The sequence below is a fragment of the Oncorhynchus nerka genome, linkage group LG11, assembly GCF_034236695.1.
Source record: "Oncorhynchus nerka isolate Pitt River linkage group LG11, Oner_Uvic_2.0, whole genome shotgun sequence".
NCBI classification, from domain to species: domain Eukaryota; kingdom Metazoa; phylum Chordata; class Actinopteri; order Salmoniformes; family Salmonidae; genus Oncorhynchus; species Oncorhynchus nerka.
In genome coordinates, this window is record NC_088406.1 from 61,606,082 (window position 1) to 61,630,268 (window position 24,187).

At 41.2% G+C, this 24,187-nt stretch overlaps 1 protein-coding gene and 1 long non-coding RNA gene across 3 annotated transcripts in view; one reads left to right on the plus strand and one right to left on the minus strand.

Annotated features, from left to right (window-relative positions):
• LOC135574011 (uncharacterized) overlaps nt 1-18,590 on the plus strand; it is a 19,211-nt gene extending 621 nt beyond the window's left edge. Inside the window, exons 2-3 of one of the 2 annotated variants that reach the window (XR_010465126.1) lie at nt 14,938-14,970; nt 18,062-18,590. This is a non-coding gene — a long non-coding RNA (uncharacterized LOC135574011). The remainder of the gene's footprint in view (nt 1-14,937; nt 14,971-18,061) is intronic. The other variant, XR_010465125.1, reaches the window with a different exon arrangement.
• A 1,998-nt stretch (nt 18,591-20,588) lies between these two features.
• The window catches only part of LOC135573886 (uncharacterized), a 36,449-nt gene continuing 32,850 nt past the window's right edge, over nt 20,589-24,187 (minus strand). The window contains exons 6-7 of the mRNA XM_065024090.1: nt 21,074-21,261; nt 20,589-20,654 (exon numbers count right to left, since the gene is read on the minus strand). Coding sequence (XP_064880162.1) covers nt 20,589-20,654; nt 21,074-21,261 — 254 coding nt within the window. The remainder of the gene's footprint in view (nt 20,655-21,073; nt 21,262-24,187) is intronic.

Consider the following 24,187-nt stretch of genomic DNA (forward strand, 5'->3'; position numbering starts at 1 on the left):
TTTTTACATCAAATAAAATTAAAATGTATTGGTCACATGCACATATTTAGCAGATATTATTGCGGTTGTAGCGACGTGCATTTATTTAATGGATATTGTATGTTTGTGAAGGATTCACCATCCTGCTTTGTTAACAATTTGACCAGGTGACACAATAATGATCCATTTGAGCAGGGCGTTATGTGTTTAGTGTCTGTGAGTGAAGACTGTCAGCTGTCTATTTTGATCCACACTGGGTGAACCGTTTAGGAATTACTGCACCTCTTGTACATATTCCCACCTAATTCAGGGGAGCAAAAGTATTGTCACATTTCTACAATTGTTCTTTTAGTTTGAAAATGTGTTTTAGGTTGTGTAGATCAGGGGGGAAAAAAATCTAAACTTTTCCCTTTTAATATTTTAATTTTAGGCAGCAAAATGTGAAAACTGCTCAAGGGTATGTTGGGTTGCTAGATCAGAAGATTGCTAGATCAAATCCCCGAGCTGACAAGGTTAAAATCAGTTGTTCCTAGGCCGTCATTGTCAATAAGAATTTGTTCTGAACTGACTTGCATAGTTAAATAAAGATTAAAAAAACAACACATTTTGGTAGGCAATGGGGACACTATCCAGACTTGAGATTTGTTGATTTAACATGGACTTAAGCCCCCCAATTGTACTAAAGTTATTTTTTTGTCAATTTATACAACTCTGAATCAGAGCCTGTAAAAACTACAACTACCTAACACCAACACCCAAAGCTAATAATAACAAATTAAAATCAGTTACAGTACACTGTACACTCAATAGTAACAATATACTTACTTTTTAGCACTTTGCGATTGTGCGATTTTTAATTGAAAGCAGGTTAAGAAATGTAATGTATTATTATTGATTACTGTTACTCTTAAATAATATGCATGTCAAACAAATATGTCTACCTAGATAAGCTTAGTCACAGACACGTTCATTTATTCTTCACATTCCTCACAGCTCATTAAATACATTCTTATAACACCTGACACATTTGTGAAAGTTAAACATGTTTCACCTGCATTCTGATTGGTTTTCTCAACTTTTGTGACGTTAGTATAGGGATATTGTATAGTATTTTTTTCCCCAATTAATTTTGGAGAAGAGCCTGTAGTTTGTGATTAATGAGGGATTGTGGAGTAGATGCCTTGGAATCAGGATACATTTCTGTAATAGGGTGAACTATAACTTTTATAAGATACACCGGGCCAAAAAAGACATGTCGACCTATTTTGAGAGGGTTATGTTAGCTAGTTAAACCATTTAGCAGTTGTCAGTTAATTCAGATGTACTAATGGCACTAAAGACGTCTCTTTTCTTGTTCTACGGGAGTGTTTTTAACCAGAACAAGAACAGCTCACCACGTTCAGACACTCAACTGTGACACTATGATAACTGCGATACCCTTTTTTCTTCTCACGCTATAACAGTATCCTTATTGAGACATTCACAGCGTTCTCATTTACTGTTCTGACCACATTGACGTTTTACGTGAAGCCCACTGCCTGTTTCCTCAACATCTTGTCTCTCGCTCTGCTATCTAGCTTCTCTATGTGACAGACATTTCCTTTTAAAGAACAACAGTCTGATACCATTAAATGCATCTTAAATACTTGCCATACTTTTAATTTGATCCAAAGGGTTCTTCATTTTGTTGATGGACCCAACAACATTGGAAGACTTGATAGAGCTGATGGTCACTTTAAATGGAACACTAGTCACTTTAATAATGTTTACATACTGTTTTACTCATTTCATACATATATTCTGTATTTTACTGTATTTCACAATATTTATATATTTTTTTATTCCATTCTTTTACTTTTAGATTTGTGTGTATTGTTCTGTACGGAACACAAGCATTTCCCTACACCTGCAACAAAATCTGCTAAATATGTGTATGTGTCCAATACATTTGATTAAATGTACAGTACATTTCTATGAGGATGACACTGTTCTCTATTCAAGTGGCAGCAGTTTGACTTTGACTTTTGAAAAAGCTCAAACAGCTTTTAACATCCGTCAACAGAATCAGTATGATTTGAAGCTCCTACTGAATTCCTCTAAAACAAAACACATTGTATTTTCCAATACTAAACACTCTGAAAACCATGTCATTACTTCCTTGGAAGGAAATTCCATAGAGCGAGTGAAGCTGAGTTCCCATAATCATGTTGAAAACCTGGTAAAGAAGATCAAGTTGAGAATAGGTTTTTATTACCAGCATACGGGTTGTTTTTCTTTGGAGGCCAGAAAATAGCTAGTACCGAGTATATTCCTGTCTGTCTTGGACTACAGTGATGTAATTTATAAACAGACCTCAAGCACAACCCTGATGTCATGAATCATGCAGCTCTTAGGTTTATTAGCAACCAAAAGCTTCTGACACATCACTGTGATCTCTATAGTGCTGTTGGCTGGTCGTCGTTGACTCTACTACACTTACACATTATACACTATGATTTAGAAGGGCATTTTGGGAAAAATTCTTTGATAAGGTCCGAAAATTAAATACCAGCTACGGTCTCACTAATGACTTTTAATGGTTACTGAAATCAGAACAGATCGTGGCAAAAAGTATTTTAGCAACTAATTCCAGTGATTTTGTAATTCTGTCCAGACCAGCATGAATCTCCAGAATCTTGTTTCCTTGGAGGAGTTTGAATGTTTGGTTGACACATGTTTCTAAGGAATGTGATTGTCATTCGGACTTGATGCTGTGGTACATATGATAGATTTAAAAAAAATCTAAGACGATTATATGTTTCTGTAATTAAAATGTATGTCTGTCTTTGCAAATGTATTTTTTTTATGGTGTGTCTATGTCTGTAAGTTGCTACAGTATGTCTGATATCTGTATCAAACATTGCTCACCCCTGCTGCTATCTTGGTTGGACAAGGTCTCTCTTGAAAAATATTTTTTATCTCAATGAGATTAACCTGGAGTAACAAAGGCTAAATAGAACATAATAATAATTCTCCTTCAATAATACATATTGGGGGTGTTTCCCAACTCACTGTTCCTGTTACAGTGTCAGAAAAAGTTCAAGAGGAAGTGCGAGCTCTGTCAGTTGGCCAATATTCAAAACAGAGGCAAAATTTGGCTCCCAAGTGGCGTAGCAGTCTAAGGCACAGCACCTCACCTTAGTACCTGGTTCAAATCCAGCCTGTATCACATCTGGCCATGACTGGTGCATAATTGTCACTGTGTCGTCTGGGTTTGGCCGGAGCAGGCCGTCAATTGTAAATAAGAGTTTGTTCTTAACTCACTTGCCTTGTTAAATAAAGGTTAAATAAAAAATAGTGATGGTGAAGCTATAGAACCTTTTGAGGATCTGAAGACACATGCCAAATCCTTTAAATCTCCTGAGGGAGATTTGTTGTGCCCTTTTTGTCATGCCCTCTTCACAACTGTCTTGGTGTGTTTGGATCATGATAGTTTGTTGGTGATGTGGACACCAATGAACTTGAAGCTCTCAACCTGCTCCACTATAGCCCTGTCGATGATAATGTAGTCCACAATCATCTCCTTTGATTTGCTCACATTGAGAGAGAGGTTGTTATCCTGGCACCACATGGCCAGGTCTCTGACCTCCTTCCTATAGGCTGTCGCATCATTGTTGGTGATCAGGCCTACCACTGTTGTGTCGTCGGCAAACTTAATGATGGTGTGGGCCATGCAGTCATGGGTGAACAGGGAGTACAGGAAGGGACTAGGCACCCACCCCTGAGGGGCCACAGTTTTGAAGATCAGCGTGGCAGATGTGTTGTTACCTACCCTTACCACCTGGGGGCGGCCCATCAGGAAGTCCAGGATTCAGTTGCAGAGAGAGGTGTTTAGTTCCAGGGTCCTTAGTTTAGTGATGAGCTTTGGGGGAACTACGGTGTTGAACGCTGAGCTGTAGTCAATGAATAGCATTCTCAAGTAGGTGTTCCTTTTCTCCAGATGGGAAAGGGAAGTGTGGGGTGCAATAGAGATTGTATCATCTGTGTATCTGTTGGGAAGGTATGCAAATTGGATTGGGTCAAGTGTTTCTGGGATAATGGTCACACCCCAAGCCGGTTTAGAGGGTACCAAACTAGGAGGCCCACGGCAGTCCAAGCACACACAGGTTCCACCGGCTCCAAAAAGGGATTACAGCTGCACAATTAATTGAATTCAGATATCCATATGGCATGCAATATTTTGAAATGACACCCAGCCGTGTATCGCGTCCTTTCTTTTTTTTACTCCGTTTTTTTCCCCTCTTGCGGCTGCTTTTCACACACAACAAGCTCGGCCCCGCCACTCAAACAGCACAATTCCTCCTCTTCGCTGTAATATTTACTATACGTTTGCATGCTGTTCTGTTATGTCAAATGCAGTCAACGGATGGTTGCAAACAAGAATGATGCTGCTTTCCACTTTGCTTCTAAATATACATCATCCTACTTCGATTATTCATGTAGTTCACCCAAGTGTTTTGATATACAGTATATTGCAAGTCAAATTGCAATTGAAATATTTGGTTAAAAAAAAACGCTATATGATTTTTTGCCTATATCGTGCAGCCATAGTTACAGAAGCCACCTTTTTCACTAATACTTACCCAAGAAACCTGAACTATCAGAGCCACATATAGACCAATTCCATAGACCCCATGGTTTCAAAAACAATACTCACCTTGCGAGCCTAAAATGTCAGAACCTCAAGTCCAAAACATTAGAACACCTGTCATGACTTGGTGAAACACACAAGTGCGCTGCATAGCATCGACTAGAGTCGATGAACCTGAAATCTATATACTCGCACACTACCACGGCAACCAAAGGCTCAAATCCACAGAAAGCTGAGGTAATCCTGATAAGGTTTACCAGGCTGCACAACCTGTACGCTACCTAACACTATGAGCAACACTGGGAGAAGATAAATCCAAGCTATAAAACCTTACAAAGCTATGTGTGGAACCCCAATTCACTGCAGCACAGTTATCACCAATCGTCATGCCCCTGAACAATAGCCAAGAAGCTGCCACACCCATATGGAGGAGATGAGAAAGGGAATAGTTTGAAAAGTGGGACCTGTAAGACATACAGTAGGCATAACATTGGGAGCAAAAGATGCATTAGGATGTAACATCATTTTGGAGTTGCCAGGTGCGAACTCCAAACAGGAAGGTTGTACTGATAGCTCGTGGAGATCCCGAACACGCTTGGCCGACACCAAGGCCATGAGCAGGGCAGGCTTGTAGGAAAGGATTTTCTGAGCCACAGTCCAATAAGGCTCACACAGAGCGTCCAGGACCAAAGCCAGGTCCCAGGTTGGTGCCATAGCCTTCGATACTGGTCTGAGCTGACGCCTTTCAGGAATTGCACACAAGAGGCTGAGACCCCGGGGTAGAGCCATCAATTCCTACATGACACGCAGAAAATGGCTGCCATTTAAACCTTCAACGTGGAAAAAGGAAGGCCATACCCAAAAAGTTATTGCAAGAACGCCAAAATGTCCACCAAAGAGTTCTGAAAATGAGAAAGTCAATCACCGAGGGCTGCAGTCTCCACTCCATAGAGATATCTGTGAAGATACATCACCCTGAGCGACAGGAAATTTGCACTGCTCCTTAAGAACAGATAACGTGCCAGGTTTAGGAGAAAGAGAGACCACATCCCCCTGCCTGATGATAGACTTTACCAGCACATACTGGCCCTCCAACATCTGAAATAAAAACCTCAGCTATAGCAAAACTGTCCGTAGCTCTAGGGAATTAATATGCAGCATCCTTTGCGCTGTTTACCAAATCCCTCTTTCTGAGTAGCGCTCCATATCTCAGTAAGGATGCTTCGGTCACGATGACCCTGCAGTCACTACCCGGGCCATGAGAACCCCACCCCCATGTTCTTGTTAAACTCTTGCAGCAAGTCGATTTGATACATCTATAGCATATTAACCACATTCAACAACCGGTCTGCGACTCCCGCTGCTTGGTACCCTTTGTTCCGCTGATGCTTTGAGAACCGACACTGTTTATTCAGAAGCATTGCACTAATATTGTTAGCATCTTGAGCTAAGTAACTCGCCAGCTTTCCATCCATCAGCGTTGTGCAAACAACACAGCTTTTCGGCAAAAGCATAAGCGTTTATGTAAGAACATCTCTCTCAGTAGACAAAATATTACAAACACTAGCAGCCAAGTAGATTGCTCACGAAAGTCAGAAAAGCAATAGATTAAATCGCTTACCTTTGATGATCTTTGGATGTTTGCACTCACAAGACTCCCAGTTACACAATAAATGTTCCTTTTGTTCTATAAAGATTATTTTTATATCCAAAATACCTCCATTTGTTTGGCGCGTTATGTTCAGAAAATTCCAAATAGTATCCGTAATGTCCACAGAAACATGTCAAACGATTTTTTATAAATATTTAAAATATATAATCGATAATATATCAACCGGGACTGTCGCTTTTTCAATAGGAGTGGGATAGACAATGACAATGGCTGCCCCACTCCGTTGCGCAAACAAAACTCTGCGAACACCCAGCTATCCACTGACGCAATGTTATCGTTCTCGCTCATTTTTCAAAATAAAGGCTGAAACTTTGTCTAAAGACTGTTGACACCTTGAGGAAGCCACAGGAAAAGGATTCTGATTGATATCCCTTTAAATGGAGGCAAGGCATCCATTAGACAGAGAGCTTTCAGGAAAAACAGCACTTCCTGGTTGGATTTTCCTCAGGTTTTCACCCTGCAATATCAGTTCTATTATACTCACAGACAATATTTTGACAGTTTTGGAAACTTTAGAGTGTTTTCTATCCTAATTTGACAATTATGTGCATATTCTAGTTTCTGGGCCTAAGAAATAGGCAGTTTCAAATAGGTATGTCTTTTTAGCCAAAAACGAAATTCCTGCCCTCTACACTCAAGAAGTTAAAGAGGGGTAAGCGACGCTTCACCACTGCAGGGACAGGAGATAAATACATTCCCCCAAAGCTGGTGGAACTCCACTGCAGGGGAGAAGACCAATAGTTCACTCTCCGGCGCCGAATCCAAATCCGGGGCTTTAGGCTCCCCCAGACTGAGTTAATCCTATTCAAACTCGGCTGGTTTGCCTTTGTGAACTTAATCTTACCACTGGGCATCTTACTCAAGCAAGGAAGCACAGGTCTACTCAAGCAGAGCAGAAAATAGTTGGCTTTTAGCAAACACAAAAACCGATACCAAGACCCAAAACTCACAACACCTTGGGGCACGAGTACTCTCAACCCACTATCATAGACCTAAGTCACAGCTCAATTTCGTAGTCTTTGTGTGATTGAACATTTTGTAAATTCCTTGACACATTCTTCCTTCAGGCGATCAAAGAATTTAAGAAATGAATGCGTGCCCTGGTATTAGTACCAGGAAGACAGGGCTTTCGAGTGCGGGCTAGGCATCCATTGACCCATTGGGCGTGATTTCAGGTAAATATGATTGGTCGCTAACTCCACACAGTATGTTATACCGAGTGACCGACTGAAAGAGAACAGATAGAAAATATATAGAAATGATAATGGACCTGTATATTTTAAAGACCGCAAACAGCTTTCGAAGAACAAATCGTTCAGGAAAAGTATTATCAGCTAGCGTTTTCATTCTGATTCATTCACCTAAAAGAGCCGGCTCTGAACTTCCCTTCATTCAGCAACCATGATTGTGTGAAATAGACACGACCTCCGCCTGGGGCCTCTAAATCAACACACACACCACCACCACCCTTGCACTCACACACCACCACCCATGCTCTCTCTCACCTGCAGTCTCTCCCTCCTCTGTAAATATTTGTGTAATAAAATGCCATAGACAGGCCTATGCTCAGATAAGATAAACAGGAGGATGTCTCTACAACAGCAGTGGAAAGAGAGATTCATCTGCTGATAGGAAAGCAACCGGTAGCCTACCCCATGATGGCTAGTCTACTCCATTACCGTCCAAGATCTTTATATTTTATGTCCAGAATTGAACTGGCTCTGGCAGCCAAAACAGTCTGCGTGTCTTGATTAATACATTTATATTTTCAGTTCAAGACTTTTCTGGCTTCCCTCTTCTGTTACACACAGGTGTTCTCAGATGCTGGATGGCTAATTAGCGGCCGTCTTTCTGTTCCATGAACAAGCACACACAGAGTTGGTGTAATATGGAAATATGGCCGTGGGATCCTTTTTGTTTTTAAAAATGATTTCTCAATGATTTGAACGTTTCCAAGGTTTCCAAAACCGTATTTGCAACCGAGGATTATTACAATTTACACAAAGCGTCGTCGGGACTGCTGTATAATTGTAACACCTGATTCTTGTTAGGCCTATCTGAAAACACATACATTTTGAAGTCTTAAATTGACAACACATGCATTGATCTTGAAATATTGATGGCTATTCAGAGAGTAGTCTAAGTCATCTTCGAATAAGCTATCCCTTAGCTACAAATATATTGCAGTGCAGTAGGAATGTATATATTGCAGTTATTACAAACCTACTGCAATACTGTAATAGAGCTCAGGGAGGGTTTCACAACACGCAAGACAAAATAGAGCCTAGTCTCTCATCAGGGATTTAATTTATTTTGGGAGATTGCAAAATACGACATTTTCATTCAATGCAGTAGAAAAATATTGTTTCAGTTGATAATAAAACATGTTTGTTTAGTTACTTTTTCATCAACTTGTTTCTGTAACTTTCTAGCAAATCAAGCTAGCCTACAGAGCATCTAACTAGCTAGCCTACAGAGCATCTAACTAGCTAGCCTAAAGAGCATCTAACTAGCTAGCCTACAGAGCATCTAACTAGCTAGCTTACAAAGCATCTAACTAGCTAGCCTACAAAGCATCTAACTAGCTAGCCTACAGAGCATCTAACTAGCTAGTCAACAGAGCATCTAACTAGCTAGCTAAAAGCTACACTATACTCTAGCTTGCAACCTGTTGTTAATTATCATCAAAAACAAACATCATTACATTTACAATAAACTAAAACCGGAGGTAACAGTCATAAAAATAGTACCTACTTATAGGATTGGGTAATTGTTTACAAATTGCTAGCTATCCCATAAAACCATTGTCGAAAACCACATATTTTTAATTTCTGTGTTTTGGTAACTTCCTGTTCTATGACGGACTCTGGCCGGACTGAAGAAGACGCATGGTTTCGATCCTTCAACCACAACGGATCCTTCAACCACAAGGGGCATTGCATTGCCACTCCGGCTGTGGATGTCAATTGAATGACATCTTGCGCAATGTAACGGGAGTGCTTATGGTCAATGTGAATGATTCCTATAGAATCAATTTAGGTGCAATCAGTTAGTTTATTTTGTCAGAAATCAAATTATATATACATTTTTTAATCTAGGAATACTAATCTTACCTGTTTCTAACAACAGAAATAATTTCAGAACAATCTGAGATGGTGGGTTTCATGGCTTGCTGAAATGACAAGGAATGACCCAATAGCTAAACAGAATGTTATCTGCCTGAAGGCCCAAAAAACAGGATCAGGCAAGGTTTTTATTTTATTTTTTATTTCACCTTTATTTAACCGGGTAGGCCAGATGAGAAGAAGTTCTCATTTACAACTGCGACCTGACCAAGATAAAGCAAAGCAGTGCGACACAAAAAACACAGAGTTACACATGGGATAAACAACGTAAAGTCACAATAGAAAAGTATATATATAGTGTGTGCAAATGTATAAGATAAGGGAGGTAAGGCAATAAATAGGCCATAGTGGCAAAATAATTAAATTTGAGCAATTAAACACTGGTAGATGTGCAGAAGATGAATGTGCAAGTAGAGTTACTGGTGTCAGAAAGGAGCAAAAAGTAAATCATTTGGGAATGAGGTAGTTGGGTGGGCTATTTACAGATGGGCTACGTCAGGTACAATGATCAGTAAGCTGTTCTGACACCTGTTGCTTAAAGTTAGTGAGGGAAGACTCCAGCTTCAGTCATTTTTGCAATTCGTTCCAGTCATTGGCAGCAGAGAACTGGAAGGAAAGGCAGCCAAAGAGGAGTTAGCTTTTGACCAGTGAAATATACCTGCTGGAGCACGTGCTATGGGTGGGTGCTGCTATGGTGACCAGTGAGCTGAGATAAGGCGGGACTTTACCTAGCAAAGACTTATAGATGACCTGGAGCCAGTAGATTTGGCGACAAATATGAAGCAAGGGCCAGCCAACGAAAGCCTACAGGTCGCAGTGGTGGGTAGTATATGGGGCTTTGGTGGCAAAGCGGATGGCACTGTGATAGACTACATCCAATTTGCTGAGTAGAGTGTTGGAGGCTATTTTGTAAATGACATCGCCGAAGTAAAGGATCAGTAGGATAGTCAGTTTTAAGAGGATATGTTTGGCAGCATGAGTGAAGGTTACTTTGTTGCGAAATAGGAAGCCAATTCTAGTTTTAATTTTGGATTGAAGGTGCTTAATGTGAGTCTGGAAGAAGATTTTACAGTCTAGCCAGACACATAGGTATTTGTAGTTGTCCACATATTCTAAGTCAGAACCGTCCAGAGTAGTGATGCAGACGTGTACGGGCAGCAATCGGTTGAAGAGCATGCATTTAGTTTTACTTGCATTTAAGAGCAGTTGGAGTCTACGGAAGGAGTGTTGTGTGGAATTGAAGCTCATCTGGAGGTTAGTTAACACAGTGTCCAAAGAAGGGCCAAATGTATACAGAATTTTGTCGCCTGCATAGAGGTGGATCAGAGAATCACCAGCAGCAAGAGCGACATCATTGATGTATACAGAGAAAAGAGTCGGCCTGAGATTTGAACCCTGTGGCACCCCCGTAGAGACTGCCAGAGGTCTGGACAACAGGCCCTCCGATTTGACACACAGAACTCTGTTCAGTTCAAATCTGAGAAGTAGTTTGTTAACCAGGCGAGGCAGTCATTTGAGAAACTAAGGCTGTTGAGTCTGCCGATTAGAATACGGTGATTGTCAGAGTTTAAAACCTTAGCCAGGTCGATGAAGACAGCTGCACAGTATTGTCTTTTATTGATGGCGGGTATAATGACATCGTTTAGGACCTTGAGCATGGCTGAGGTGCACCCATGACCTGCTCGGAAACCAGATTGCATAGCGTAGAAATTACGGTGGGATTCGAAATGGTTGGTGATCTATTTGTTATCTTGGCTTTTGAAGACTTTAGAAAGGCAGAGTATGATAGATATAGGTCTGTTACAGTTTGGGTCTAGAGTGTCACCCCCTTTGAAGAGGGGGATAACCACGGCAGCGTTCCAATCTTTAGGGATCTCAGACGATAAAAAAGAGAGTTTGAACAGGCTAGTTATAGTGGTTGCAACAATTGCTGCGGATAAAAAAAGAGAGGGTCCAGATTGTCTAGCCCAGCTGATTTGTAGGGGTCCAGAATTTTCAGCTTTTTCAGAACAGCTATCTTGATTTGGGTGAAGGAGAAATGGGGGAGGCTTGGGCAAGTTGCTGTGGGGGGTGCAGAGCTGTTGACCAGGGTAGGAGTAGCCAGGTGGAAAGCATGGCCAGACGTTAAGCATTTCCCAGTTTAGTTCCCCTAACAGTACAAACTCTGATGATAAATGGTGGGCAATTAATTCACATGTAGTGTCCAAGGCACAGCTGGGGGCAGAGGGGGGTTTATAAGAGAGACTCATTTCTGAAAAGGTGGAATTTTGAAAGGAGAAGCTCGAACTGTTTAGGCACAGACTTGGATAGCATGACAGAACTTTGCAGGCTATCTCTGCAGTAGATTGCAACTACACCCCCTTTTGCAACTCCACCCCCTTTGGCAATTCTATCTTGGCGGAAAATGTTGTAGTTGGGGATGGAAATTTCTGAATTTTTGGTGGCCTGCCTAAGCCAGGATTGAGACACAGCTGGGACATCAGTGTTGGCGGAGTGTGCTAAAGCAGTGAATAAAACAAACTTAGGGAGGACACTTCTGATGTTAACATGCATGAAACCAAGTCTTTTACGGTTACAGAAGTCAACAAATGATAGCGCCTGAGTAATGGGAGTGGACCTGGGGGATACAGGGCCTGGGTTAACCTCTACATCACCAGAGGAACAGAGGAGGAGTAGGATAAAGGTACGACTAAAGGCTATAAGAACTGGTCGTCTAGTGCATTGGGGACAGAGAATAAAAGGAGCAGATATGTTGTGGTATTGTGTACATTTTCAATGAAGGTAACTGAATGTTAATGTCTATTGTGAGAGAATGGAAAATTGTAGTAAATGTGTCAAGACAAAACAACGCAGTACAAAAGAAAATGGAATAAATACGTCCAGAACTGCATGGTGAAAATAACTGAAAAACAAATTGCCTTTGTAGAAATATAAATGTTTGAGTTGTCAGATTCTATATATTTTCAAAAAATACTATATTTGAAAGTTATCCAGCATTCTGCAGCTACCATCATGACTGTGGTGTGGTCATTTTATTTACATATGATCAGAAGCATAGCTGATAGGAATGTGTTTTACAGAATATAGGCCTACACAAACGACTTCTGATCTCCTGTACATCACAGTTCTATCTGCAAGGTTCTTTGAATAAGCCCCTGTCTTATAACAACTCCCACAAATGGAGAGAAAGTGTGGTAGATGCTTCTGGTTGCTCAATTAAGACTACAAATACACACGTATCAAAATGAACACGTCAACCCACATGGATTCCATCAAACCCTTCATCATCCCCATAGTATTGTGGTTGCGTGAATATGCATGTGCATGAATATGCATGAATATGCACCCCATTCTTTTTATTTCTACTTTGCACATTCTTCCATTGCAAAACTACCATTCCAGTGTTTTACTTGCTATATTGTATTTACTTTGCCACCATGGCCTTTTTTGCCTTTACCTCCCTTCTCACCTCATTTGCTCACATTGTATATAGACTTGTTTATACTGTATTATTGACTGTATGTTTGTTTTACTCCATGTGTAACTCTGTGTCGTTGTATCTGTCGAACTGCTTTGCTTTATCTTGGCCAGGTCGCAATTGTAAATGAGAACTTGTTCTCAACTTGCCTACCTGGTTATAAAGGTGAAATAAAATAAAAAAATGTGTACATGTGCGATTGCATTGCATGCTATGTAGAAATGAGCTTCTTTCTCACCATAGCGTGTGGGTCAGTCACTCTCATTCTCACTTGCTTATATGAGAGATGTGGTACCTTCCTCCAGCACTGTACAGCTTCTCTTACGCAATACAGCTCAAGCCACAAACCATGCTCTCAATCTCCTTTACCCCCACTCCACCTTTCTATTTTAGGTCTGGATGTGACCTTCTCAGACTTTAAGAGTCGTAGGTCACAGTGTATTTTCACCTCCATCTTGGTTTTTCTGTGCCTTTATCACACTAGGTTTAACTGTAGCTAACCTCACCTGATAAAACATCCCTCTGTTCTCTGTCAACGGAGAATATAAGAAAACACGTATGCAAAGTCAAAGAAGACTACCTCACTACAGGAATACTGTATGCACAAGAGTGTCTTATATGGAATGTATTATCTTGCTGTCTTGGGTTATAAGGGGACACACCATATTGGATCAATAAAAAACATTAGCCACACCATTCCAAAGTGCTTTATGTGTTGCCTGGCACCATGTGGTAATGATGGGCAGGGCTTGACTGGAATTTGAACGTGTGAATTAGGGGTGGTTGGCATGCACTAACGGGGCAGAGGGATGTGTTGATCTTGCAACTAATCAGTTACTCGTCCAACACTCTAACCACTAGGCTTCCTGCCACCCCATGAGAAAGACTGGAAATGACCAACACAGGAAGCCTGAAATGATGGCACAAGCGCAACATTTATTTCTCCCATAATACCCTTAACATATGTTCATATTGTTTTCAAAGTCTTATTTTAAGGAAGGACTGGAGTGTGGCATCAATTGATTTATGTTGTCACTGCGAGACCAGTTCTGGTTTTCCTTTTTGCTCCTCCTCGACAGGGAGAGGGAGGGAGATAGGAAAGGGATAGTATATAAAGGACAGGGAGAGGGAGGGAGATAGGAAAGGGACAGTATATAAAGGACAGGGAGAGGGAGGGAGATAGGAAAGGGACAGTATATAAAGGACAGGGAGAGGGAGGGAGATAGGAAAGGGACAGTATATAAAGGACAGGGAGAGGGAGGGAGATAGGAAAGGGACCGTATATAAAGGACAGGGAGAGGGAGGGAGATAGGAAAGGGACAGTATATAAAGGACAGGGAGAGGGAGGGAGATAGGAAAGGGACAGTATATAAAGGACAGGGAGAGGGAGGGAGATAGGAAAGGGACAGTGTATAAAGGAAAGGGAAAGAGGGGCAGAGAGATGGGAGAGAAAAGGGGTAGAAAATCTACGAAAAGTTACAATAATTAAATAGTAATACGTTTCATTATTAAATACTTTGTGCCAGAGGTAAAAAAACAAGACACGCTCTCTTGTCTACTCTCATTGTTCTGCAAGAGGTAACTCAACAGTTAACACAACACACATCTAGAACCTTTCCTAAAGGTAGTGGGAGGAACCACGACGCCAAGCTTCAAATGTCCACAGACTGCAAATACTGTAAAAGACTGTATGAATATAACAAAGGCATTACTATATACTATATGTGCTGTGTGGCTTCTCATTGTGCAACCCAACCATATCAGATGGGCAAAACTGGTTGCAATGACATCAGGCCTGGTATCAAACTCAGGTGGTCTGTGAAACTCAATACCACAATAACCCACTGACACAGAGCTAAAGCCAACAGTTGTAGCCATGAGGGCTGTGTACTGAATGTCAACTTACACTCTTCAGATAAAGGAAAGTAAATATATGGCTAGGGAGGGTGTGACTAACTGACAGAGTTACACAGATGCTCACCTCCAGGAAAGGTTCTGCAAACACTCAGGAGTCATGTGTATCTTTGCATACTAACTGTGTCTGTGCTTGCAGTCTTTCTGGCGTCAGAGAAGTCCAGCTAATCAGGTAATCATTGTTAGAGAGTGTGTGTGTGTTTGTGTGTTACTTCTGCTTTTTCAACATTTAGAGAAGTGAATCAGACAGGTATAAAAAAAATGCAACTGTCTGACCAAGCAGAGGAAGTGCCACTTTATTCGACCTGCATCCTGTGTTCAAATGAGTTTTTTGGGCTAAAATGTCCTGGTTCTGTAAAGTTCACAATGCCGTTGACCTTTAATAAGGGCCCCAGGACCAGTTGAAGCAAAATAGCCCCCATAACATCAAATATCCACCATCATATTTTACAGTAGGGATGAGGTATTTTCTGCGTTATGCATTGTTCTTTCATAGGCAAAACCCACCGCTGGTGTGTGTGGCCAACAAACTCTATTTTCAGGTCATATGACCATTGTACTGGTTCCAATCCAAGTGACAATGGCATTTATCAAACTCTAGGCAGTGATATGGTCAGATGTCATGAAAATAGAGTTCTTTGGCCATGCACACCAATGGTGTGTATTATATTTTTTGCTAACCTTTATCAAGGCATCCAATAATTGCTGACCCCACTGTACATATGCAACTGTCTCTTCTTGTGATCACAGACTAATTTCCTTTCCCATCAGTCTGTCACATTGTGTGGTCAGCGCTTTTCTGTCAAATGTTACTTGTGGTTTGACCCCACTGAGAAGGAGCCCCACACAGTCTTCTCTGTGTACAGGAGCCCCGTCTGACACGCAGGCCTATGTGGTGAAATACCACTGCTATGAATACATTCCACTGTATCAAACAAAATAGGTCTACTCATAGTTTTTCATAGTACTTCACTAAAACTTCCAGAGTTTTCACCCCATAGGACTTGCATTAGAGAAAACAACAATTTCTCCACCTCTAAACATTTTATTTTGAAATTCTTATTGTGGTTTATGTTTCAGTTGCGTATATTCCATTTATTTTATTTGATGACATTTTGATATAATCTCATCTCTATAGAGCTTCTGCCTATGCTGTCTGCCAAAATCACTGTTTTAGTAGATCCGTGTCTGACGCACACTAACCGGCATAGGCGGTGGGCCAAACCAAGATGCAGTACCTGCTTTAGCTTTTGAGACAATCGATCTCTATCGAGGGAGGAGCTGTATTTTTTTGGCGTGTTATTTTCATATTTTTTGTATTTTTATATACTGTACATATTGTTTTACGCATTTTTCTGCCCAATTTCGAGATATCCAATTGGTAGTTACAGTCTTGTCCCATCGCTGCAACTCCCATATGGACTCGGGAGAGGAGAAGATCAAGACCCATGCATCCTCGGAAACACGACCCCGCCAAGCCGCACTGCTTCTTGACACAATGCTTGCTTAACCCGTAAGCCAGCCGCACCAATCTGTTCGGAGGAAACACTGAACAGCTGGCAACCAAAGTCAGCATGCATGTAAAAACCAGAGTGAGTGAGGGGAGTGACGGGCTGTTTTTTAAATGCGGTGTATATTTGTTTTACTCATTTACTTTGTTGGCAATGTCAATTCTTGCAATTATTTCCAAATACTTAATTTTATATTCGCTAGCTGGACATTTTAGTTATACTGTAAGACTTTTCTGTAATTTCAATAGTAAAACACTGTATGATGCACAGTATAATAACATGCATTTGTTTAACAGCATTAATGCTATAGATTGCACTGCATTATGTGTTAAATGATGAAAAATACAGTTATTAACTGTTATTATTAACTTTTATTCGTAAGCCTGACTCTAACATACTGTATTTCTTTACAGTAATAGCTTATGCCTCCCCCATTTCTCCTTCACCCAAATCCAGATAGCTGATGTTCTAAAAGAACGGCAAAATCTGAACCCCTACAAATCAGCCGGGCTAGACAATCTGGACCCTCTTTCTAAAATTATCCGCCGAAATTGTTGCAACCCCTATTACTAGCCTGTTCAACCTCTCTTTCGTATCGTCTGAGATCCCCAAAGATTGGAAAGTTGCTGCGGTCATCCCCCTCTTCAAAGGGGGAGACACTCTAGACCCAAACTGCTACAGACCTATATCTATCCTACCCTGTCTTTCTAAGATCTTCGAAAGCCAAGTTAACAAACAGATCACCGACCATTTCGAATCTCACCGTACCTTCCCCGCTATGCAATCTGGTTTCCGAGCTGGTCACGGGTGTACCACAGCCACGCGCAAGGTCCTAAATGATATCATAACCGCCATCGATAAGAGACAATACTGTGCGGCTGTATTCATCGACCTGGCCAAGGCTTTCGACTCTGTCAATCACCACATTCTTATCGGCAGACTCAAAAGCCTTGGTTTCTCAAATGACTGCCTCGCCTGGTTCACCAACTACTTCTCAGATAGAGTTATGTGTGTCAAATCATCGGAGGGTCTGTTGGCAGAACCTCTGGCAGTCTCTATGGGGGTTCAATCCTCGGGCCGACTCTTTTCTCTGTATACATCAATGATGTCGCTCTTGCTTCTGGTGATTCTTTGATCCACCTCTACGCAGACAACACCATTCTGTATACATCTGGCCCTTCTTTGGACATGGTGTTAACTAACCTCCAGACGAGCTTCAATGCCATACAACTCTTTAAGCACCAGCTCTCAGAGCAGCTCACAGATCACTGCACCTGTACATAGCTCATCTGTAAATAGCCCATCCAACTACCTCATCCCTATACTGTTATTTGATTTATTTTTCTCCTTTGCACCCCAGTATCTCAACTTGCATGCTCATCTTCTGCACATCTATCACTCCAGTGTTTAATTGCTATATTGTAATTATCTCGCCACTATGGCCTATGTATTGCCTTACCTCCCTTATCCTACCTCATTTGCACACATTGTATATAGACTTTTTCTATTGTCTTATTGACTATGTTTGTTTATTCCATGTGTATCTCTGTGTTGCTGTTTGTGTCGCACTGCTTTGCTTTATCTTGGCCAGGTCGCAGTTGTAAATGAGAACTTGTTCCCACTCCGCCTGCTCGGCAGAGAAACTGAGCCCCCGGTTTGTGGGGCCGTTCAAGGTTCTCCGGAGGGTCAACGTATAGATTATAGCTTCCCAGTCACTATCGCATCTCACCCGCTTTTCATATGTCTCCTCAGGCCGGTGGTTCCTGGTCCCCTACCCGATGCTATCTCCAACGACATCCCCCCCAATCCCCCATTGAGGGGAGTCAGGGATATTTTATCAGATCTCTACTGGACTCCCGGCGTTGTGGGGGTCGGCTCCAGTACCTGGTGGACTGGGAGGGGTATGGCCCATACGAGCGGTGTTGGGTTCCGGTTGAGGACATTCTGGATCCCAACATCATCCATGATTTCCACCTTTGCCGCCCAGAACACGTCAGAGGGAGGAGGGGGGGGGGGGGGTTACTGTCACGTCTAGTCCTGCTCCTCCACTCCGGCGTTCGACATTGCCTGACTGCTAACCACCGTTCCTGGGATTCATCATTACGCACACCTGTTTATCATTATGATTCACACCTGGACTCCATCACCTTCCTCATTACTTCACATTCATCTGTCCCTCTCTTACGTTTGTGCCACAGTCACTATTGTTCCTATGCTTTTCGCCACTGTGATGTTCTCGTTTCATGTTTATTGTTTTATTAAACATTTCACCTGCACCTGCTTCTCGACTCACAGCATCTCCGTTACAATAGAAATGATGGATGGCCTCTTATCCGTTCGCCATTCCCTTATGCCATAGTTTTACATCTCAATTGTCAGTAGAAACCACGTTTGTTTAACCAAGTCAGCCATATCAGCTACAGCGGTTCTTTAAAAAAAAGTTGCGTCATACTGCAGCACACCCTGCGGGCTGCCGCAGAATTCAATGGCACGTTATTTCAGTGTCAGCCATTGTTGCCAGTAATGCTAGTTAGTGCAGAGGGCATCTTTGAGAAGCATTTGACAGTTTTTAATATTGGCTGTACTAGAGAATTTAAAACCTTTTTTGCAAGAATGAGTTTAAGAAATGTAGCTTAATTTGTTTCAAATTATGGTGTTTCTATTCCACCAAAAAACAGTGTTTCCGTTAGGGAAATATGGCAATGTACAACGTGAACGGTTGGGATTAGGCTACTAAGAGCAAAAATAATCCTAACATTTCCACCCCACAATTGTAAGCTAACCAATACCCAAACAGAGTTTCAGGGTGAAATAAAAAAGACCAGTCCCCATGCTTGTCTCAGAGCAGCACGAAACGGTGCTGAAATAGTTGACCACACGTGGGTAGGCTATTGCTTCAAATCCTGTTATATCAATTGGATGACTTTTGGTGTTCCAGTAAGCAACAATTTGCCTACTTTACTGTGAAAAATGTATGTTTAACTCTTCCAAGCCTACAAGCTAGAAACTGACGACAAAACAATTCAACAAATACATTGATCACCTCAGCAAGGTTTTACCTGTGGTGGTGTAACTGGGGGGAAGTGCAACTAAAAGGTAGCATAGATGTACTGTACAGTAGTTGAAATAAACATTTTGGAAGTCTTTTTTATTATTATTTGAACAAAAGCAAAAAAGATGTTGATGAAAAGATACTGTGTAAAACTTTAGAGTACATAAGCATTGAATACATTGCAACTATGGGGGATTTTCACACCTACAGCAGCCACTAATCGATGGATAACAGATCGACTTTCGGGAACTCATTAACACGTGTTACTGTGTGTGTTTGTGTGTGTTTCGATCCTCTCTCTCTCTCTCTCTCTCTCTCACTCACTCACTCACACACTCACACACACACACTTGCTGTCTTGACCTCTCAATGCTCGGCTATGAAAAGCCGACTGACATTTACTCCTAAGGTGTTGACCGGTTGCACCCTCTATGACCACTGCTCATATTATTTGACCCTGCTGGTCACCTATGAATGTTTGAAGAGCTTGAAAAATGATCTAGCCATTATGTCCATGTACTCTTACAATCTCCTCCCAGTTTGGATTTAAGTGTAACTTTTGTTTGACTGACGCCTTTAGTGAGAGGTCTAATGCCTTAATATTTAACCACTTCTGCCCTCCGATTTCATATTCATTATAGAAATAGTCCCATGTGCACCTTCTTCAGATGAACCGCAACATGTTGGCTAAAGTAATTTAATTCATGAATGCATTTGATATTTTGTGTTTTTATTTACAGTAGTGGACAGCTGGAGGCATTTTGTTTTTCACAAGCGTGGTTTTAGAGTTCTTAAGCATCTAGTCAGATAGACAGCCCTATCAGTAAAGGCAATACAGAATGCAATAGGAAACGTTGCTATGTGGAGACAATCATGATAATAAAAAATGCATTAGCCATTGGAAGAAAAAAAGTTAAGTACTTGAATCGTGTGGTAATAATGGCTTGCCAGGCGTAGTCGGAACTGGAAAGTGTGGTTACCATGCACAGATAGCAGGTCAAGAGAGACGGGGTCTTAGTGTTTGAGATTTGTTCAGGTTTTAAACTCTCTTCCTCTTGCTGTGAAATACACAACCACGAGCTCATCAATGGCATCTTAGTTGGATTAAATGCTAATGAGATCATTTTAAGTTTTCTGTATTAGCACTTTATGACATCTTCTGATGTAAAAAGGTTTTTCTAAATCAATTTGATTGATTGAAGATACAAGGAGTATGATCAATTATGTTTATTTCTCTTTATGGAGTCGTGTAGTGAGGGTCTCTGTCTCTAAACTGGACAGGATGTGGTGGGGCTGCAGAGAAACAGAGATTATAGAGTATGGGGGCTTGGAGAAATACACCATCCCTGACTGATATCATCAACCACATGGCCAAGGTGACAAGCACCAAAAATCTGTTCAAACTAAATTAATTGAAAGTGTTAAAGTGTGGGATTTAGAGTATGGCTAATGCCAAATATAGTAGTGTTAATTGTATATAATTTGACCTTTTGAGATTATGGTAAATGCTTTATTTGTCTCTTCCCCATTGTGGAGTCGTTGCAAAGATTAGGGACGGCTGCTGTGTGAAACTACACTGTGAAATAAGAAAGTCTCAAAACAGCATGGTTGTGGAATAAACCTGTGTTCAAAGACACTGTACACAGGGCTGTAACAGTGACTAAGTTCAGGGTGGAGGCCAGCTAGGGGTCACTATTTAACAGTCTGATGACCTGGAGATAGAAGTTGTTTTTCATTCTCTCGGTCACAGCCTTGATGCACCTGTACTGTCTGCACCTTCTAGATGGTAGCAGGGTGAACATGCCGTGCCTCGGGTGACTGAGATCCTTGATAATCTTCTTGGCCTTCCTGTGATACCGGGTGCTGTAGATGTCCTTGAGGGCAGGCAGTAAACTGAGATCTGGTGTTTGGAGGGTGTTTGCATATAATCCCAATGTCAGTGTTTTAATACACCGAAATGAAGTGTTCTGAAACACTCAACCTAAATATTGGTGTTTTTAAGAGAGTGTTGTGAAAACACTTTCTGGGGTTTCAGTTTATGCAAAAGGCAGCATCATATCACAAAAACTGGTTTAGAAATGAGAATGGTTTATAGCCTAAATATTTATTGATAATATAAGGATCTACTGAGAATATTTTTTTTACGAATTCCACCTTTAGATGGTACATTTCATTAGAATTTTACACTCTCAACCACATAGCCACACTACAATACATTATTCTGTGATTAATTGAAATTGACAACAAAAAAAACTTGTGGTCTAGCGACAGCAGTAATGCACCTGGCTTAGACACTTCACCCCTCTCCCCGCTGAAGATGAGGGTACAATTCCCTGCTCCAGCCCTTCAATCTGTTTCTCCCACCGATCTGTATCCCCTCTGTCATTTCATAACTGTCTAAACAAAATGTCAAAATACCACAAAAATACATTTTTTTAAATGTATGCAAGTCATTGAAATTATGTGTTAATTTTATTTTACTTTCAGGAATATAACCAAAGAGAGAGAACATGTTATGATTTAACTTATTAAAGTCTTTGGTTTTTAACACATTGCAGTTCCTATCTTGGCACCCCTATCTTGGCACCCCTATCTTGGCACCCCTATCTTGGCACACATCACCCAAAGTTATACGCTACTATGCACAGTCTTCCCAGAGCCACCAGTCACAAGCTTTAAGAGATGTCCTACCCTAAATGACAAACTAGTCCACAGCTACCTTACTGGTGACTCTAAAAAGACTTGGCTAGACCACAAACCCAGGGGCTCTTTTAAATGCAACCACTGCAAACATTGCAGAAACATTGCAGAAACATTGCACGTAAAAACTATGTTGATGACACAGCTTCTAAAACGGAGTTTAAAGTAGCATCTCATGAACTATAACACCACTCATGTCATTTGCTGATTGGAATGTACACAGTGCAAGGTTTTCTGTATTTGACGGACATAGAAACGCCTTCAACACCGCTTAGCGGAACACAAGTACACGTATAGGTAGGCTATGAAGACTACCAAATGACAAGGCACTACAAGTCTTTAAACCATGGTGACCCTGCCTCCATACGAGCTATGGGTATGGGTCATGTTCCGGACTCAATTAGAAAAGGGGAACATCCTAAACAGCTAAACCAAAGGGAACGTTTTGGGATTTACATACTACAGATCTCTAAGTTAAGTATCCTGTTTTAATTGAAGATATGGATTTCTCAACTTTCCTGTAGAGTTGTGAGAAGTCCCTTTGCTGTCATCTAGTGGACATATTGCTTTATTGCCCTCAGATCTGTTTAGACTGCTGTGGTCTTGTGACCTCACACACCAGAACAGAAGGTGGCGTTGTATGCACCTAAAAGTTGGACCAACCAAATCTCAAAGAAGAAGAAGTAGGATTTTCAATGAAAGAAGCAAGTGCAAAATCCCAAATTCTTGCAGGTCAACCTCCCAGGGGAGGCTCCTTAGAGGAGGAAGGGGAGGACTGTCCTCTTCAGAGAATTTTATGGCAATAAAAACAGTGAAACATTAAAAACGTTATCCATTTTAGATAACACTATACTAATTATATTCCCGTCACCAAATAATTAATGACAACACACTGTTTTGCAATGAAGGTCTATAGTAACCTCAACAGCACTCTGTAGGGTAGCACCATGGTGTAGCCAGAGAACAGCTAGCTTCTGTCCTCTTCTGGGTAACAATTACTTCAACACAAAGCCTAGGAGGCTCATGATTCTCACCCCCTTCCATAGACTTACACAGTCATTATGACAACATCCGGAGGACGTTCTCCAACCTGTTAGAGCTCTTGCAGCATAAACTGACATGTTGTCCACTCAAATCAAAGGATCAGAGAATTAATCTAGTCCTGAAAGCATGAGATACAGCTACCTAGTACTGCATTGCATAAAATGGGCGAAGTAGTTGACTCAAAGAGAGAGAAAGATGATAATTGAACAGGGGCCTGCCGGTTTGACTGCTAAACTGCTAAACTGCTTGCTAACTGTACACTGTACTGCACGGTCGTAATGGGTTTACTAACGCATTAGTTCTAGTAGCTATGTTGACTTGATGCTAGCTAATATGGTGAAAACAATTTAGGCAGTGTGTAGCATTTAGCGGCTATGATATGAAGGTTTGGCTTGCATTCTCTCTCCTCATGAATTAAGTTCAAATGTAATTATTGTATTATTTAGGTAGGGTAACTTCCTTCTTGGGACAATGCATGATTCATTTGGAGTGCTTTGGGTGGCAAATAATTTTGCTGGCGGGCCAGATTTGGCCCACGGGTAGCCAGTTGGAGAACCCTGTCTATTAAAGGGTAGCCAGTTTCTGCTTGCTTTTACAACTCTGTGAAAGAGTGCGACACATACACACTGAACTATGATCAACTCTATAATTAATAGACAATGAGAAAAGAACATAATGCCCTGAAATAACAGTACTAGTAACAAGGAGAGCAGAAACTGCCAACTCTTTATTTGACTGATGTAGCTGGCAAGGTAACTTATGTTTAAATGAACATAAATATTTTTAACTACTGTTTATTCGAAGTGCTGAGCTAGTATTGTAACTGACATGTAACGTTAGCTAATGTTTCATCCCCTCTCGACTGAGGTGAATTTATAAGCTACAGTAGCTACCTCAGCCAGGTCAGCTCTAGCTCAGATAGTAATAATAGCTGTCTAACAGCTGTTGTTTTTACGGAAATGTTTTGTTTTGACCCCGTTCCGTTAGCGGAACCCCGCGCCAACAGCCATTGAAATTGCAGGGCGCCAAATACAAATCAACAGAAATCTCATAAATAATTTCTCAAACATACAAGTATTAGG